Source organism: Branchiostoma floridae, chromosome 14, assembly GCF_000003815.2.
Source record: "Branchiostoma floridae strain S238N-H82 chromosome 14, Bfl_VNyyK, whole genome shotgun sequence".
Classification (NCBI taxonomy): domain Eukaryota; kingdom Metazoa; phylum Chordata; class Leptocardii; order Amphioxiformes; family Branchiostomatidae; genus Branchiostoma; species Branchiostoma floridae.
The window spans coordinates 16,865,751-16,882,760 of NC_049992.1; the positions used below are offsets into that span (position 1 = coordinate 16,865,751).

At 40.8% G+C, this 17,010-nt stretch overlaps 1 protein-coding gene across 1 annotated transcript in view; it reads right to left on the bottom strand.

The window, feature by feature from the left end:
* LOC118430181 (protein dispatched homolog 3-like) overlaps positions 1 to 17,010 on the bottom strand; it is a gene marked incomplete in the record, with an annotated part of 33,679 nt that overhangs the window by 15,030 nt on the left and 1,639 nt on the right. The window contains 9 exon segments of the mRNA XM_035840890.1: positions 93 to 124; positions 450 to 638; positions 1,268 to 1,425; positions 2,158 to 2,297; positions 3,677 to 3,837; positions 4,302 to 4,573; positions 7,358 to 7,537; positions 8,217 to 8,500; positions 9,275 to 10,179. Coding sequence (XP_035696783.1) covers positions 93 to 124; positions 450 to 638; positions 1,268 to 1,425; positions 2,158 to 2,297; positions 3,677 to 3,837; positions 4,302 to 4,573; positions 7,358 to 7,537; positions 8,217 to 8,500; positions 9,275 to 10,179 — 2,321 coding nt within the window.

The following is a 17,010-nucleotide window of genomic DNA, read 5'->3' on the forward strand; positions in this document are numbered from 1 at the left end:
TGTAGTCAGGACCAGCGAACCGGCCAGCAGGGCCATGTAGACAACTGGACACAACAAGAGATAATAATCTTTAATATACATGTAGTCAGGACCAGCGAACCGGCCAGCAGGGCCATGTAGACAACTGGACACAACAGGAGATAATATTACAGTCAGGGCCTAGGAACCAGTTAGCATGGCCATGTAAACAACTGGACATAACACTTTATTCTTTAACTTTAAGAACATCAATCGAGAAAAAGTTCAACAAAAGAACGCTGTTCGCTTGCACCCGTGATTTCATAAATAGCAACTCAGGCATAGAGTGCGTTCTATTTCATTGATGAAAGCCTGTGTGATACAACTAAGAAGCCTTTGTGATATGAAAAAATATCACCCAGTCTGGAACACCCGTATCAAATGTTTTTGCGGCCCAAGTATGACATAAAAACATGCATCACACAACTTACCTACAATGGCCCAGCGAGCTTTCACAACAGGAACTGCAACATAGTGGTACATCAGACCCTGTAGCCTGACCGACAGATGACACCCCTCCTGTTTAATGGAATCTTCCATCCTCTCCCCCTCTTGCTGTAGAATGGGTAAGTCCTCCATGTTCAAGTCTAGGAGCATGACATCATCGTCAGACTGCACATCTGTGAAAAGGTAAGGTTTGAGTTTGAGTTATTCAGATCTACTATGTCCCTGACAAACTACAACACAGCTATATGTAGTCTTCCTGTGGATGTCCCAGTGGCTCAACTGGTAGTGGCCTAACAGTTGAGCTTCTGATTCCAGTTCAAGTCCAGGCTCAGAATACCTCAAAAGGGGCTTCGCTGTCTTTTGGAAGGTACATAACAGTCGTTAGTGGAATACCGCTTGCTACATATTCAGTCAGGTATACACCAGTGGGTCAATTCTTTTCAATAGGTGTGTTGGCTTCTTTTGAGAGCAGATATTTAATGTTTAAGGCTAATGACTGAAGTTCTCCAAAACACGAACTGCCTGGCACCTTTGAACAAACAGACCTACATTATGTATGCCAAAAAAATACTAAAAATCTGGAGGTATACTGTAATTTATTAGATTTTTGCCGTCATTTTATTTTCCAGGTTTTTGCAGTGACTGCTTAACTGCCAACCTAAAACCGCCGGTATTTCAAATTAACTACACACAGAATGTGATTACAACACTTGAAATTATGCCAACATGTAATTTTCTTCTTACTGTGCAATTAAATCAATGCAAACTTTAACTTAGACCAAGTTAGAGGTGTTTACAGTACCTTCTACTAGGCCTACTTCCTCCATTGTCAGCATAGGGATGTCATCCTCACTGTCCTGACGGCCGCTGCTTTGCTGAGGATCATGGGAAGACAGGAAGCACTCCACATCAGGTGGCAGCTGAAGGTTGTCTGTAGCTGCACAGCTGCACCTGCAGCACCTGGGAGGAACCAAACAGCTCTTTTTAACCAAAATTGGGCAAAAATGATTTTCCGCTACCAGCATAATGCATCTATTCAAATACACAAAGTCAATATGCTTAGACTTAATTATGGCAGGGTAGTACATGTTGTATTTGATGTTTGTATCATTATTGGCATCATGTTTGCATATAAGCTGATGAAATGAAGCCTCCCATCTTCTAGGAATCTAGATTCACAACACTTGCACAATCACTAACTATGTACAGTCAAATCTGTTAAAGTGACCACATTCTGCATTAGGGCCGCACACCTACTTTTTGGCAGTACCCCAGATCATCATACCAGCCAAGATTTACAAATCCGGACTCACCAAACTGGCTGCGAAGTATGAACAGTCTGACCCAGGAAATCTTAATCCACGGAACATTTTTTTCAGGAGTTGGATTTTTTGGTTCAAATTGGGATCAAGCTCATGCCTGGCTGAATCCCTACTAGCTAATCCTGGTATAAACATGGTGAATGGTTACAGTGGCCAATTAATTGTCTGTGGTGACGATTGTCAGTCTAAGTCAGGGCAACCGAGTTTGTTTCAGTAAAAATAAGGCTATCAAGTGGTCACTATAGACAGGTTTGACTGTACTTGTACATGTTCTGTTACAGTATACATATACATTGTAGTCATGCGTCTAATGCAATGTGACTGCATCTATATATTCCATGCTAACCAAGGCTGTGCAGTGCAGACGTACCCAGTACAACATGCAGCCTCACACGATGAGAAGAGCCTGTGCCAGAAGTTGAGGGTGGGGGGCATGACTAGCACCACCATCAACCAGCAGCTGCTCACAATCAGCGACATGAACAGTCCAAAGTCATGCACAGCCGGGATCTAATGGGAAACATGGCAATGGAACACGGTGTGGTCACTGTGGGGTTTTGTGGTGCAACTGCAGGGTGTTTGGCTTAAAAGCTAGAGGTCCTCATGTCATGTTACAAATCTTGTGCCCTTGCGAAAGGCACTTAACAGGAGTTTCCTCTCTGCGTACCTGACTCAGGTCAAAGGCATTGAGAGGAGAGGGTTAGGCTCCGCCTCCCAATACTGTGCCCCAGTGTTCTAGCCTAATCTCCAAGCAGATCCTACAATGGCATTAAATAGTACCAAACTGGCCAGGGAGTGTAGTCAGCCAAGAGGTGTCCATTTGCCAAACACACTCCTAGGCTGGCTGGCTGAATTTTTTTCCGTCCCCTGAATTCTGAATGGAAATTCCGTAGAAGGCGTGACAATCCTAGGGGTCTGTTGGTATGCTCTCCAAGAAAATTTTGAAATTTAGACCCTCTGAAATGCTATTTCCTTTATTTTGAGGGGCAGAATTTTGCTGGTAGACTCAGCTTGGTTCAATTATAATCTTTACATGCCGATTTTTGTCTGTCACAGGGGACGGAAGGTGCACAATTTTTGTCTGTTCCCAGTGCAAAATTCAGTCAAAGGGCGGAGGGAAGGACAGACGCTGGTTAGAACCATGGCGTGCCCTAGACACAGTGGATAAAAATTACCCACTTAAAAAATGCTACCCTTACCTACATTTTTACCTTGATGGCTATTGCGCTGAACATGCAAGCATAAACAAAGGACCTCACAAAAGTCCATGAAATATTTAGTGATTCTCGATCATATATCTTGTTTAATCACAGTTCATTAACCATGCAAACACAGTTTTGATTAACATTTGCGCTTCCACTGATCACTTTTTGCCATGCTACATGTGTATGCATGGTGAACGTGGCTAGCATATGGAAAATATGTAACTGCAAAACAAACAGATCAAAAATAAAAACTCTCCGTGCATCTTGCACTAGCCTCTTCTGTGCACTGTCATGTCTGATCAATGCTAGTTCAACCAACTTAAAAGATTAATCCTTAAAACTGGTTGCCAAGGTACAGAATTTCCCCAATTCTGTTTTCATGTTGATTTTTGGTGACGCCTCAGGGGCGGAGGCATTTCTTATAGTATTACGATTACTTTATAAAAAATTCAAAAAATTGCACATATGCATTCCCCAAGGAATTTCTTCTGAAGTTGTCTTTCCCATGGAGGAATTTGGAAAGAACTTTATTCTTTTATTGTGATTCTTTTTGGCAATTTAAACAGGATTATTGTTTGTGCAATCAGTCATCCAATGTTATATTCTATCATGGTATTTTTTTGTCTTGCATTATTTATCAATATTTTTCTATACCCAACATATTAGATTGGGAATTGTCTTTACCTGTGAGAACATGTTGGCAGCAAAGGCTGCTGCTGTAGTGAAGGAGGTGAAGAAGGTGGCTTTTCCCGCGGTCTTTACCGTGTGCGCCATCCTCCGCAGGGGATCCTTCAGGTGTGCCGCCTGACGGAAGGTGTTGATGAACACGAACACATCATCCACCCCTGTAGAACAACAAACATAAACTCACATAAATAACATGGGGATGTCCCTGTAGCTCAACTGGTAGCAGCCTCACAGTCGAGCTCCTGGTTCCAACTACCGGTAGTTCAAGTATCTGGGAGACTTGGGTTCAATCCTTGTCAGGTGGTCCCTTTGCAGAGGTGTTCACTAGAACAGATTTCTAGCCTCCTTAATACCATTCTAGGAGAGCTAGCATTATATTTGGGGAATATATGGATAATTTATAGATACATGTAGGCAGATATGAAAGTTTTGACATATGGGCCAGGTTCTAGTCTGTGTGACACAAAGACTTCTGTCCAGGGCTGTAACTGGCCCCTCCCGAGGCCGGCAGAAGTTGGGCGGGCTGCTATAAGCGAGATCTAATCAGGCTAGGCAAGGCCCGGCCCATAGATTGAAAATTGCAAATTTAATTTTGACTGTATAGTATCCAATGGGCTCTCACCTATTCCGATAATGACGAATGCTGACACTCCGTTCAGGATACCCAGGGCCTTGATCTGAAACACGACCCGGTACAGAAAGAATGCCACCATGAAGCTGAGGATGATACTGCACATGCCGAAGAACGTCAGCCAGGCGGAGAAGGACGTCAGCACGAATACGAGCGCACAGATGAGGCAGACACTGATCAGCGCCAGTTTCACATCGCTCCAGAACGTGCTGAGGACCTCGTAGTCGAAGATGGCCGGACCTCCGTACAGAACACCTACTTCCCTGGAGTAAAAGAAACAAGGGAAATAAAGAGTCAATATCTGAGCTACCATACAAAAAATAAGTAAATCAAATTTATAGTGCGTTGATGAAATATTTACGATTGTCCATTACGATACTAGAATCTAGACATATTGTAAATAATAACCCGAATTGTTGGATTTCTCTTCTTGTGCAATGTTGACGTGCAATATTTTAAAGTGCAATATGAGTAATCCTCAATAACTTTATTATGTTTTTAATCCTATTGTAACAACAGAATTTCTCACTTTTATAACATGTTCTAGTGCAGACGATAATTGTTAAACGTTCACCGCAATTCAGTCTTAGGACTGCAAGTGTGATGTTTTTGTATGTGACCTTTATGTCAAATAAACCATTCAATAAAAATAAGAATAATCTAACTTAGTCCGTAAGCTATCCTTTGGTCTTAACAGTGGGTTCAATACCTTTACCAAGAAGGGTATGTTATTGTGTGCATGCGCTTGTGGGTCTGTTTGTCTGTGAACAGCATAACTCGAGAAGTCCTTGATGGATCTTGATAATATTTGGTACTACGTACATCTACATGTATAGAAAGAAGTGATTAGATTATGGGCCCCTTGTGGTGATCTGTGGGACTGCAGCATTAAATCTAGTTCGAACATCTTGTTTGAATTGTTTTGTTACAAATTAATAATAAAAATGATATGCAAATCCTTTGTAGCATCTAGCTTTGCAGGCCTTGTCAGTAGACCTAATCCAGCCTCCATTTCCAACCAATTCTAACATTCCACTAGTCTGTGCTGTAATCTCATCCCCACTCAGACATTGATGACCCTCTGGCAAAATCCTTATCCTGAAATGCTGGGACCAAAGGAGCACTACAAGCACTGCAAGAGCTGCCCAGCTTTGAAAATTGTCATAGACTGACTTTTCAGCTTTCAAATGAAGGATGAAATCAGAGTCAACTATCTTGAAGAGGGTATGAGAGCAACACTTAAGGACAAAGGGCTGGCATTTCTTCAAAGGTCCTAGCACTTGATGCGAGACCAATAACACTGAGGCAGTAGGCTGGTACACACAAGGTAGAAAAGCAGGTCGACTCTGGAATAAACGTTTTCAAAAGCCTAGCATCGTCCTTTAAATTTGGGTTTTAAAAGAACCCAACACACAGAGGACCCTGTGTATTTGATCAAAAACACGAGCCATAGCAAAGCAAGCCACATTTCTTTACTGTCAAGCTTTACTGCGCTTAAGTATGACTGCTCAACTTAAGGATAAATTTGAAGGAACAAAAAGACAAAGGACGTGTCTGAGGTCACAACTGAAGAACGCAACGTGCTACGATTAAAAGCTTAATATCTTAAACTGAAAACTTTTCAATCAAGGATAATTTTTGCAGAATACTGTGATACAGTCTTTCAAGTCAGCAGTACTTTTTCTTACCTTTTCAAATTTTTCCTAATAAACCTTCATGTGCAGTACCCCAAAAAGAAACCATTCTACATGTACTTTTACCCTTTATTCAACACAAGTACCCTGTTTTCTTTCCTAACAAGGATACTCTACCGATAGTTTTGTATCTGTTTTAAGATCTGGGCCAAACCTGCAAGCAGACTATAAACAGACCTCTGGTGCCAGGCTTTTTTTTAACCTTGGCAACTTTTCAAACACAGACAAGGAGTGTTGTATGCTGAGTCATAGTAGAACTGACATTGCCAAATGTGTGAAGTGGCATTGCTCTGTTAATTTTGAACCTCTTGGACTTATTCCAGACATCTGATACCAATACTGGTACCTTATCGGATGAAAAGAAAATACGTCTTGGAAACACTGAAGGGCTTTCTTATCTAAATTATTTGATTCTTCTTAGACAGGAAACATACTGTCTATCGTATCTACTTTTGCCACTTATCCTGACACACAAACCCTGTTCTGTACAATGCTACGCCATAAATCATTGATTCTTATCAACAAGTGATTGGACGTTTTTCATCACAGTCTACTACAGTAACTGTTACATTCTGCCAAAACAACCATTGAAAACAAGTGCTTGCATTCGTGAACTTATTCTGACCTAGCTTTATTGCAAAAAGTGGATTCAGGGGAAGCTATATGGATCAGAAAATCTACTCCAGTCATGAACTGTGATGAGGGAGGATACAAGGTTTTTCATGTTTGGTACTGCCACCTCAAGTAGAAAAAAGAAGGAGGTCCCATGTTTGAGAAGACCCACACCTCAAGCATTGGGTGATTGCTAAACAACCCTCCTCAGTTATAGAAAAAGAACAGGGGGCCTTCCAAACATAATTGGATCAGACCTAAGGCTTACAGTCTGGTTTTCTGCAGCATGTCCATACTGTACAAAACGGGTGTGTTACACCAAAAGACCGAATATAGCAAACAAAGAAACATTGAATTTTGTTCACCTACCTGACTAGACTACATTTTGTATACATTGTGAAATGTATGGATGTGTGAACTTAGTCAAAGTCCTTCGGTCACATGATGGTGCATAGGGCAGTGCCCATCTCCTTTTCAGTAGCCCTGGGCCACACAGTTTTGTGCAATCACTACAGCAGGGGGCTGGTCTACAGGTAGTGGTGTGTGTTCAACTTCCATACTCTTTACCAAATGCTGAGTGCTAAGCAGAGAAAGCAGCATGTACCATTTTTAAAGTCTTTGGTATGACTCAGCCAGGGTTTGAACTCACGACCTACTGAATGCAAGGCGAACACTCTACCCATTGCCATTGCACCGGTCTGTGTGAATTTACTTTGAACCTCATCTCACTATGATACTTACTTGGTTGAAACAGAATCCAGGACATCGATGTAGGTGATGACCCAGTCTTTAAACTGTTGGTCTTGTTCGTCCTTTCTGTCCGACTTGCTGCGGAATCCCTTCAGCGGCGCTCCGAACGTGATCTCGCTCCTCAGGATCTGACTCTTCAGGTTCTTCTCATCCATACTCTCATCTACAAACCTGCATAACGTAGGGATACAATTATTGCTATACAATGATAGTTACAAGCAATGTTCTAGCCAGCCTAAATTTTTTTTCCGTCCTCTGGATTTTTAATGGAAATCCTGTCGAAAGCGCGACAATCGTAGGGGGGTCTGGGGGTATGCTCCCCGGGGAAATTTTGAGATCAAGACCCTCTGAAATGCTATTTCCTTTATTTTGAGGGGCAAATGTTGCAGGTAGACTCAGCTTGTTTCAAACAGAATCTTGACATGCCAATTTTTGTCTGTCAAAGGGGACGGAATGGACAAAATTTTTGTCCGTCCCCAGGAATAAAATTCTGTCAAAGGACGGAAGATTGGCTAGAACCCTGACTTCAAGTGCAGGATAAGCAATCTGATGAGGCCTAAGGGAGCCCAACCAACCCTAGCAAAAACTAGGTTAACTGATAGCACTGGCAACAAGGGACATAAAATTTCTGATTTGACATTTGACTGATGAAAATGATGAACCATTTTTTAACACGTTCTCAAATTTCTGATGGAACAGAATATTGTGATTGCATAATGTATTATCTGTAAAATTGAGAATAATGATATAAAGAATACCAGCATCTGATACACTTCACTTCATAAGTCTTTAAACTATAGTGTCCCAAATGGTCCTTTAATAGGTTCAATAAAAATGACTGCCCTCTCACCAGTAAAACGTTGGGTGTGTGAGAGCGAGCATCAGACTTCCCTTCACGCTAGCCAGGTTCTCGCCCAGACCGTCGTACCACACCTTCCCGTCCCGCTTGGTCGGGAAGAAGTACGTGAGGAGCGAGTTGGGCGGGGCGCAGTTGTCGTACTTCTCCAGGGACTTGTCCTCGCGGATGGAGACAGGCTTCCAGCAGAAGTCCTGGAAGTGGGTGTGCGTCATGACCTTCTGTTCGACCTTGTGGATTGTCTTGAGACGTTCGGGGGTGAAGATGTTCAGGTCCTCCTGAAGACAGCGTGTGAAAAAGTTTTTTATTAAGGAGCACAAATCCATTCTATCTTGTCCTTTGAATATTTTTACACACTAAAAAGGAGCACAACACAAAAGGCTATCTCAAAATAGAATACGAATTATACCTTCACAAGCAGAACTTCCAAATGGTAATATTAGCCTTAACCCTTGATGCACAAATGAAGTAATGGATGACATTGTATACATGTACATGTGATGTACCCAATGTCAAAACTCAATGGAAAGAAAAATTATGATCTGGGAGAAAAACAAAACATGTTTTTTTTTTTGCTAAAACCGGTCCAAAAAAATGGACCTGACAAAATCAGTTGACCGGGTTGTGGACCGAGCAGAAAATGACCGCAGATATTGGAAGGGGTTTACATGTTTTGGCACTAATACAGGTTCAAGAAAAAAAAACAGGAGCAAAGTAGAGTTGAGTTTAGAGTTATTTCTACAGTCAAACTTACAGAGTTAAGATGTAGACAGGATTTTAAAATGCTAGTGGGAGTCAGATACTTGATAGAAAATTGGAACTGTACACTGTTTTGAGTATCGTCCATTTACAAGTTTTCACCGGGAAATCCAACATGGCCACTGGAAATGGAAAGAGGTTTATTGAAAGCTTCCTTGTGTTGCTCATAATAATGTTCACCTGTGAGTTGATCTTTTCCTAATATGCCACTTGTTTTCTTGGGTAAGCGATGATGCACTGGTACCCACCACTACCTGATAATAGGATTTGACCATCAGTGTAAGAGTTCTTACCTTGTCTTCCCCCTGTGCTACATAGATAATCTGCATCCTCCACCTCGGCTGTGTCTGTGTGTATGCAGTGATGTAAGTATTCCCCGTCCTGTCTCCGGGAGAAAAGTTCCTCTTTATTCTCGATAAAAGACCTCCTTCTTCCTTTTCCCTCGTTCCTTCGAGTATCTTTTCGAAAGCTTCCTTGTGTTGATCGTAATAACGTTCACCGGTTGATCTTTTCCTAACATGCCGCTTGTTTTCTTGGTTTAGCGATGATGATTTCTTGAATAGCCCTTGCATGAGATCTACAAAATCTGATGTTCCACGTTTTGCTACCCTTTTCTTTTGACGGTGTGTTCTTTGTAGTCTGTGTAATCTCAGAGACTCCAGAAAATCTGGACTTTGTATGGACTGTAAGTCGTCTTTGCTGAGAAATCTGTTTGCTGCGAGCGTTTCCTCTTCGTGCTCTGCATCCCGCCTTCTCCTCCCGGAGTTCTGCGCGTTCTTGTATTCCTTCAGCGCTGCGATCAGCGAGTCCTCTCGCTCTGAGGTAATGTGGTTGGGGATCTGGAATGCGTTGAGAGAGATGTCGATCTCGGGCTTCTCGTACGCCAAGAGTGCCACGCAGAGTAGAGCCCCGGGGATCACGAAACTCACCACCAAAACCAAAGCGGACGACCACACCTTGGTGAAACACAGAGCTATGTATCTCCAGATGCAAGACAATTCCTCGGTGTCTTCAGCATCTAGCGGAGTGAGAGTCTGGTAAGCGTTGTTGCCATGGTAACCGTTGTTGGAGTTCCTCTCGGACTCGTGAGCAGAGTCCATGACTACTGTGTCTGACAGCGGCTGTTGAAGGGCAAACAGGGTCTCGTCCAAAGTAGCCATCCTGCATGCCAGCTTCTTGTACTCTAGTTCCGTACACACTGGGGAAAAAAAGAAACATTTTTCAAATGTAGAATGAAAAAAGCAGACTGCATTAGAATCATATTATGATATGCCATTTCAATTTGAAAATATTAGCTAAATATTGAACCTATTGGAAAACATAAAAATTGCAAAATATAAAAGATATTCTCATGGACAGAAATGAGGGGAATATCATATTGAATAAATCCTTACCAGTTTCTTTTCTACCAGTATCCCAAGCAGACTAATGTATGAAGCAATGCCTATTCTCTAATAGAAAATTCAAACAGGTCAGGTAGCTAACTTTTCAATTGTGAAAACTGTTTTCCTCAAGTACTGACTGAGGTGAGCTTTTCCTCAGAAGTTACTAACTCAACCATAAAAAGCAAGTTTTCTGCCACTTCCTGTAAGGCACATATTACACACAACTGTATCATGTAAACTTCAGGTTCTTAGGTTGTAGTATATAACAAAAAGATGGATGCAGACAGTTCGACTGATGTTTATGTTGCAAAATGTCACACAAAGGCCTACACTTACCGTCTAGCTTTTGTCTCAAAAGTAACCTGGCTAATGTTGTCATGGCAACATATATCAACTTACCTAGAAGCATGGGAACAAGTGGTTTTAAGTCTGTGATTTTAACATAAGAGTTATTGACCAGCTTTTGATTTATTTTATAAAAAGTATAGTTTTGAAAGAGTAGAAATTTTGTCACTTACGGTTCCAAGCAGTTTTTTTAACCGCATTTGCAAACACACAAAATAGAATGGCTCTAGGAAAATATAGACTTTTCTAACACTTTTGTAAGTTCTTTTAATTTCCAGGTCTGGTGATATATTTCACATTAATGTAAAAATCAGATTGAGTTTACACAAATTTAGCATTGAGGGTGAAACAATCAGAGTAAGACGAAGGTGCATGCGTAGACACTCTTATGTGTAAGCAAGGAGGTTAACCTCTTGGTGAAACAATGGAGAGGGGCACAGCAAATTAAAGCAGGAACTTAAGACGCAGCAAAAGGGTTTTACTACCCTTTGTATCTATATGCCTGTACTTAGCCCGATAGGGCATGAATGTGCAATAAAGGCTATTACTAATTTAATAATCTATGGTATAAGACTCTGTGTCATGTCAAGAGATTTCAAGAGTCCTTCAAGTCAATACTTCTGGGAGAGTTTAAAGAAAAACAGAGATATCATTCAGCTAAACCTGTTAATCTTTGTGTACAAGGGGTACACCATTAGTATACTGTAAACTCATTTACTTTTGCAGTGGTATTATTCTTTGGTGCTCAGGAAAATGAGGTTTTCGCTATGTTTTAGATTTGCAGTTGAAATACAGTTACATTGAAAACACATATTTGCAGTGTCAGTGCAGGTCACCAAAAAAATAATCCACTACGAAAGTTTCAAGTCTTAAAATAATTGCTTCGAGTAGGCACCTACCAACATTGTGTATGTTGCATTGTGTATATGTTATCTACTCTTATCTCTTAGCAATTAGACAAGAAACTGATACCACCTAGAGTGCAAATAACTTTATCTCTAGCTCCTATGCTTATCTGCCTGCGTGTCAACACTTAGCCTTGTTTTAACAATGATAGATACCGATGAAAAGCCATTCCATTCTGCTGCATTGTCTAGCTATTGTAATGGAGACAGTTCTGCACAAAACAAGCACAAAATGTTCTTTGCAGGATTTGAACAACAATGGTAACATAATACACATTCAAGCTGGAAAAATTTCTTACTTTTCAACTACACAGAGCAATATAACGTCCTTATTACTAGTATAAGTTTCCAAGGTACCACTATTTCCTGTACAGTTTAATACAAGACCTACATTCCATCCACAAAGCAAAATATTAAGAAAATCCATCCGTGCATTATTGAGTTACCTTGTTGAAAACACAGACAGACAGACACACACAAGTGCTACCAATTGAAAATATACAACCTTGGCAAATGTAATAAAATGATATGCTTGCAGCCATTCTAAACACACACAGCTATTAAACTTTACCCTACTGTACTACAAAAGGCAGAAATATCAACTTTTAATGCACAATAAGTTCCAAAGCAATGGTTCCCGAACAAGCCTCACCCTCCCCAGCTAGTCCCTCCTACCAGCTTAAGGGCTGTAAATGGATCCATCGGATTTACCTTTTCACCTGGGGAAGGTCTGGGTGCATGAATGTCGTTACATTGTTCCACTGTATATACGGTTCCACAGGTGAACAAAAGGATGCCTGGTTGTACGAGGTACGGAATACTTTGGGCTATTTTGGTGGGAGTCGTTCTAAATCCACCCAGACAATAGTACAATTGGCACCTTTGTAGCTTTAACCTCTACTGTGACTTGTTATAGGGAGGGGCTGGGGGCATAGGGCATACCACTGAGAGAGGTGCATTCTTAAACTAATTATTTGGCAACTGGACCAGAACATGTGCCCTTACACAGTACACCTCAGTCTGTGTCTAATGCAAGATCAGATACTGAGGTGTAACATGTCACAAGAGCTCACCTGTGTGTTACTAATTGTGTCACGCTTTAAAAAAACATTTGAAATGGGCTTTAAAAACATATAAATGCTGGGGCCAGTTTAAATGTACCTAATACAAAATGTGGAAATATTCTGATGGCAGGGCTCGAAATTCATTTTTGGGATTAGGTGCACTGGTGCACCCAAACTAGAAAATTGGGTGCACCAAAATATTTTTGGGTGCACCACATAAAATAAAGTAGAATATCAAAATAACATAATTGCAAATCTACTTATTATAATTAGTAATTTGAACGGAGCTCTTCAGAAATCGGAAGTGCTATGACAGTCATTTTATTATCTTTCTATTACACACAGATGTCAAGAATATGGTGTTTACTTAGTATACTGACATCTTAACATGCATAAGCCTATCAAAATATTTGGGTGCACCCTGTGCACCCACAGGAAAAAATTGGGTGCACAGCTCCAATTTTGGGTGCACCTGGGTGCACAAAACCCCAGTATTTCGTGCCCTGTACATGTATATGATAGGGTTGCGTAAAGGGGTGAAAATAATTGACCACCAAACAGTGGTCACATTGATCAGGTTGTCCTTATGCAGAGGCAGTCACTTAACATATTTGGCTGCACATGTAAATATTTTTTGTTTACCCCATAATTAAAGTAATTAAAGTACTAGTAGTAATTCTAACCATTGTGAATCACTACAGAATAACAACAAATATGTTTACTAATTCCATTTACTACACTTGTGTTCTTATATTGAAACAGTGATTCACAGTGGAAACACATTAATTTGAGGGGTCATACTGAGTTGAACGAAGGCACCTGACCAAACAGTTGTAAACTCTATAGGTACAAATAGCTAAAACTTAAAATGACTGCATAATATTCAAGTATTTAGATGTGTTCAGACTGGGACAGACTGAAAGGTCTTACTGTACTAGGTCCTAATTGTTTCAGACAGGTACAAATTTCTTACCCATGGGATTTTCAGTGACAAGGTTCATTACAACCATTTGAGGGAATTTCTTCAGTTGTTTACATAGAATTTGTCAAGGAGCATTAGTTTACCATTTACAGCTGTCATGTAAGAGACAGTTTCAGACTTTTGACTGTCTAAAATGACTCTCTACCTTTATCTCCAAGCAAATGAATTGGTCAGGGTTATTTTCTTGGTCTTTTCTATATTTCTACCTCTATCTCCAGTTGTGCTTGAGGCTAATTAACAAATCCCATAGGAAGCGGCAAAGACTTTAAGTTTAACAGGTGCAATGTAAGAAAGATGTGCAGTACATGACATTCTACTAAATGTTGCAAGAATGCCTATAACACATGTACACTGGGACTGAGTTCTTTATACATAACCAAAGCGTTTTATTCAAGACCGACATTTCGGTGACTGTCTGTCACCTTCCTCAGGGCAATTCTGACTGGTTCAAATTCTGAAGGTGACAGACAGTCAACTATCGGTCCTGAATGAAGCACTCAGTTGTTCTTTGCTAAACAGTGACTTAGGCACAATCTAGACACGTTTTTTCCCGATATCGGCGAGCCAACAACCTCTCGACGACAGCTTTTTTTCAGCGTCTAGATGGAACTGCAATATCGCCGTCAAGATATCGGGAAAATTTCTCCCAAAAGGTCCGGACCATTCGTACGATACCTTACCGATAGCATAGCAGGGGTCCCCGACAGCTTCGCGCGCGTGTAGATGCTTCCCGACTTCTGGAAGGCTCATTAGCATATAATGCCATTTGGAAAATCGCGCTATATGTTTATGACTGCAAGCGCCATGGGTGTCCGGCCCCCTACGTTCTAGATCCCTCCCGACATCTCCACAGATGTCGGTAAAAACTGTGTGTAGATTGGGCCTTATTGGATAAAACTCTTCATGGATAAGCTGGATCCTTACATTTCTTCACCTACAGCAATATGCATAACGTATGTACCTTGAGACTTCTTAGTACGACCTGGCAGTGGTCAAGGCTGCCCTCAGAAACCACAGCCAACCCAGACTGTGGTTAACGCTCGGGAATTCGTTGTTTTACCAAACCCATGTCCGATAAATTTTTGATGAGGACACCGACAACTATCGTTTTTCGCATTTCTGTACATGCATGCATTATTTAAAGCATTAGACCATAAATCCTGTGACCCTGACCTGCCAACGACTTTCTAAATTACGGGGGAGAAGCCAGGATGAGTCTCGGGTGCGAAGTGAATACGAGCGATAGCTGTTTTTGTTTACATCCGGGATATTCGACAACTGGCAGGCAAAATGACATTAGCGATTCAGATTACCAATCAATATTCAAATTAGCAGATGAAATTACTAGTTAACATGTAAATCAATCTTTTGTCTAACACCTGCTTTTTGCCTGACACTATGTCGCCGTGACATCAATGCAACGATTATTACTCAAATAATATAACCTTCCTTTCTTGCCACTTTTTACCAATTTGTTTCACTTGAATGTCAGCATTATCTTTAATTTTTTCAAATTTTATTAGAGATTGTTACATTGATCTGATACATATGAATATTCAATTTAGTAAAATTTCTAAAACCCTTGCCTAGTCTACATTTTTTTTAAAGAGACATAATCTATATGACCTTACTGATTACAGGTAAAAATCCTTGCAAACTGTACAATCATCTACAAAAAGAAATAATTTATGTCACCTTACGGACCACAGGAGAGAACCTTGGCAACTGTACATTCATCTAAAATTAAAAAGAGCCATGATTTACGTGCCCTTACTGACCAGTTGTGTAATGTTGTTGTTTGGATTATGTACACTTGTACAATAAGCCCTAGGGGCAGGTCACAAATCAAGTCAGGAGTTCAGCAGAAACTCTCAGGGTCCTCCCCAGAGGGTGGAATAACGAGGCCCTCCACTATACTCCTAGCCCAGCTCCACTATACTACTTTTCAAATTTAGTGTGTTTCTTCCCTATTTTCTATGTTAGCTGTGCTAAAATTAATGACAATTGACAGATTTTCGTGCCAAGTGGCATCACTTTTCCAGTCAGCATTGTCTTCAAAAACTTGTGAATGAGTGATGATCAAAACAATAGTTGTTTTGCCACTTCACAACAAAGGAATCACAACAATATATTATACTTGTAGTATTTGACACCCTCTGTCATTGCAAATGAACCCATTTTCATGAAAGTGCAGCGCGTTGGTGCGGGTTATTTTTGCCAGCCCCTCCACTATACTAAAAAATTCTGGGGAGAACCCTGAACTCGGTTTGATATTTTCTAACCTCCTGGGATATCCTTTTATTTGCAGTGTTCTAAATTATTCAAAGTACCAGTGACAAGCGAGTACCTTTAAACAACATGGCAACTGTTAATTACAGAAATTTTGGATTCAATTAATAAGTCATCAGAGTAATGTGTTGTGCAGTTCAGGAGGGCTCAAAATGAGAAAGTGCAACTGTTGATATTTTCTAACCTCCTGGGACATCCATTTAATCTTAAACTCAGTGTCCTAAATTATTCAGAATACCAGTGACAAGTGAGTACTTTTAAACCACATGCCAACAGAACATTTGGACGTTATGCGTTGCACAGTAGAGGGATAAAACCAATAATTTACTTACAGTTGACTTTTTGATGACGGCATGGCAATTTCATCATGGCAATTAATGACCGGTTCACTTTGTACTGCTACTACATGTATCATCACGGTGTCATTTACCAGACCAGACTCTAGAGGCAGCCGGGAGAGGACTTGCTATCCATTCCCTACCACATGCGCGGAAGAACTGTAGTGTACAGCCTTCCCACTATCCAGTTGGCCCCCACTGTCCAGCAGGCCTCACGTGTATCTGTACTGTTGCCTCACGTGTATTCGTATTGTTCACCACGCGTATCTGTATAGCCGGCGGTATAACCACCCTCCCGTATCTGTATGATCAGTATCTGTCTGGTATGACCCTTCTGGGTAACACATCAGTTTCGTAGTCATGTAGCATGGCAGGAGCTGGTTACATTACACTAAAATACTTGTTACATCTAACTTTGGCAAATACATTGTACAACAGTTACTTCAATGTTGTTTAAAGCTTCTACTGCACCCAGGCAACGAGTTCTACTCTAGGATAGTTCTATGTCGAAACCAATCAGTCTTGTTTTTTAAAGTCTGCAGCCTGTGATCAATTTAACAGTTGACAAACTTTGTAAAGGTACTTTCTATCAAAGCCCTTAGGCTGATGAAAAAGTCTGACCAATCAGGTGAGAGAATCTGAAATTATGTTATCAATCTATGTAAGCTATGGTTGGTTGGCTAACTCTAGCCTGGTATCCAGCCGTAATTATAGCTCCCGA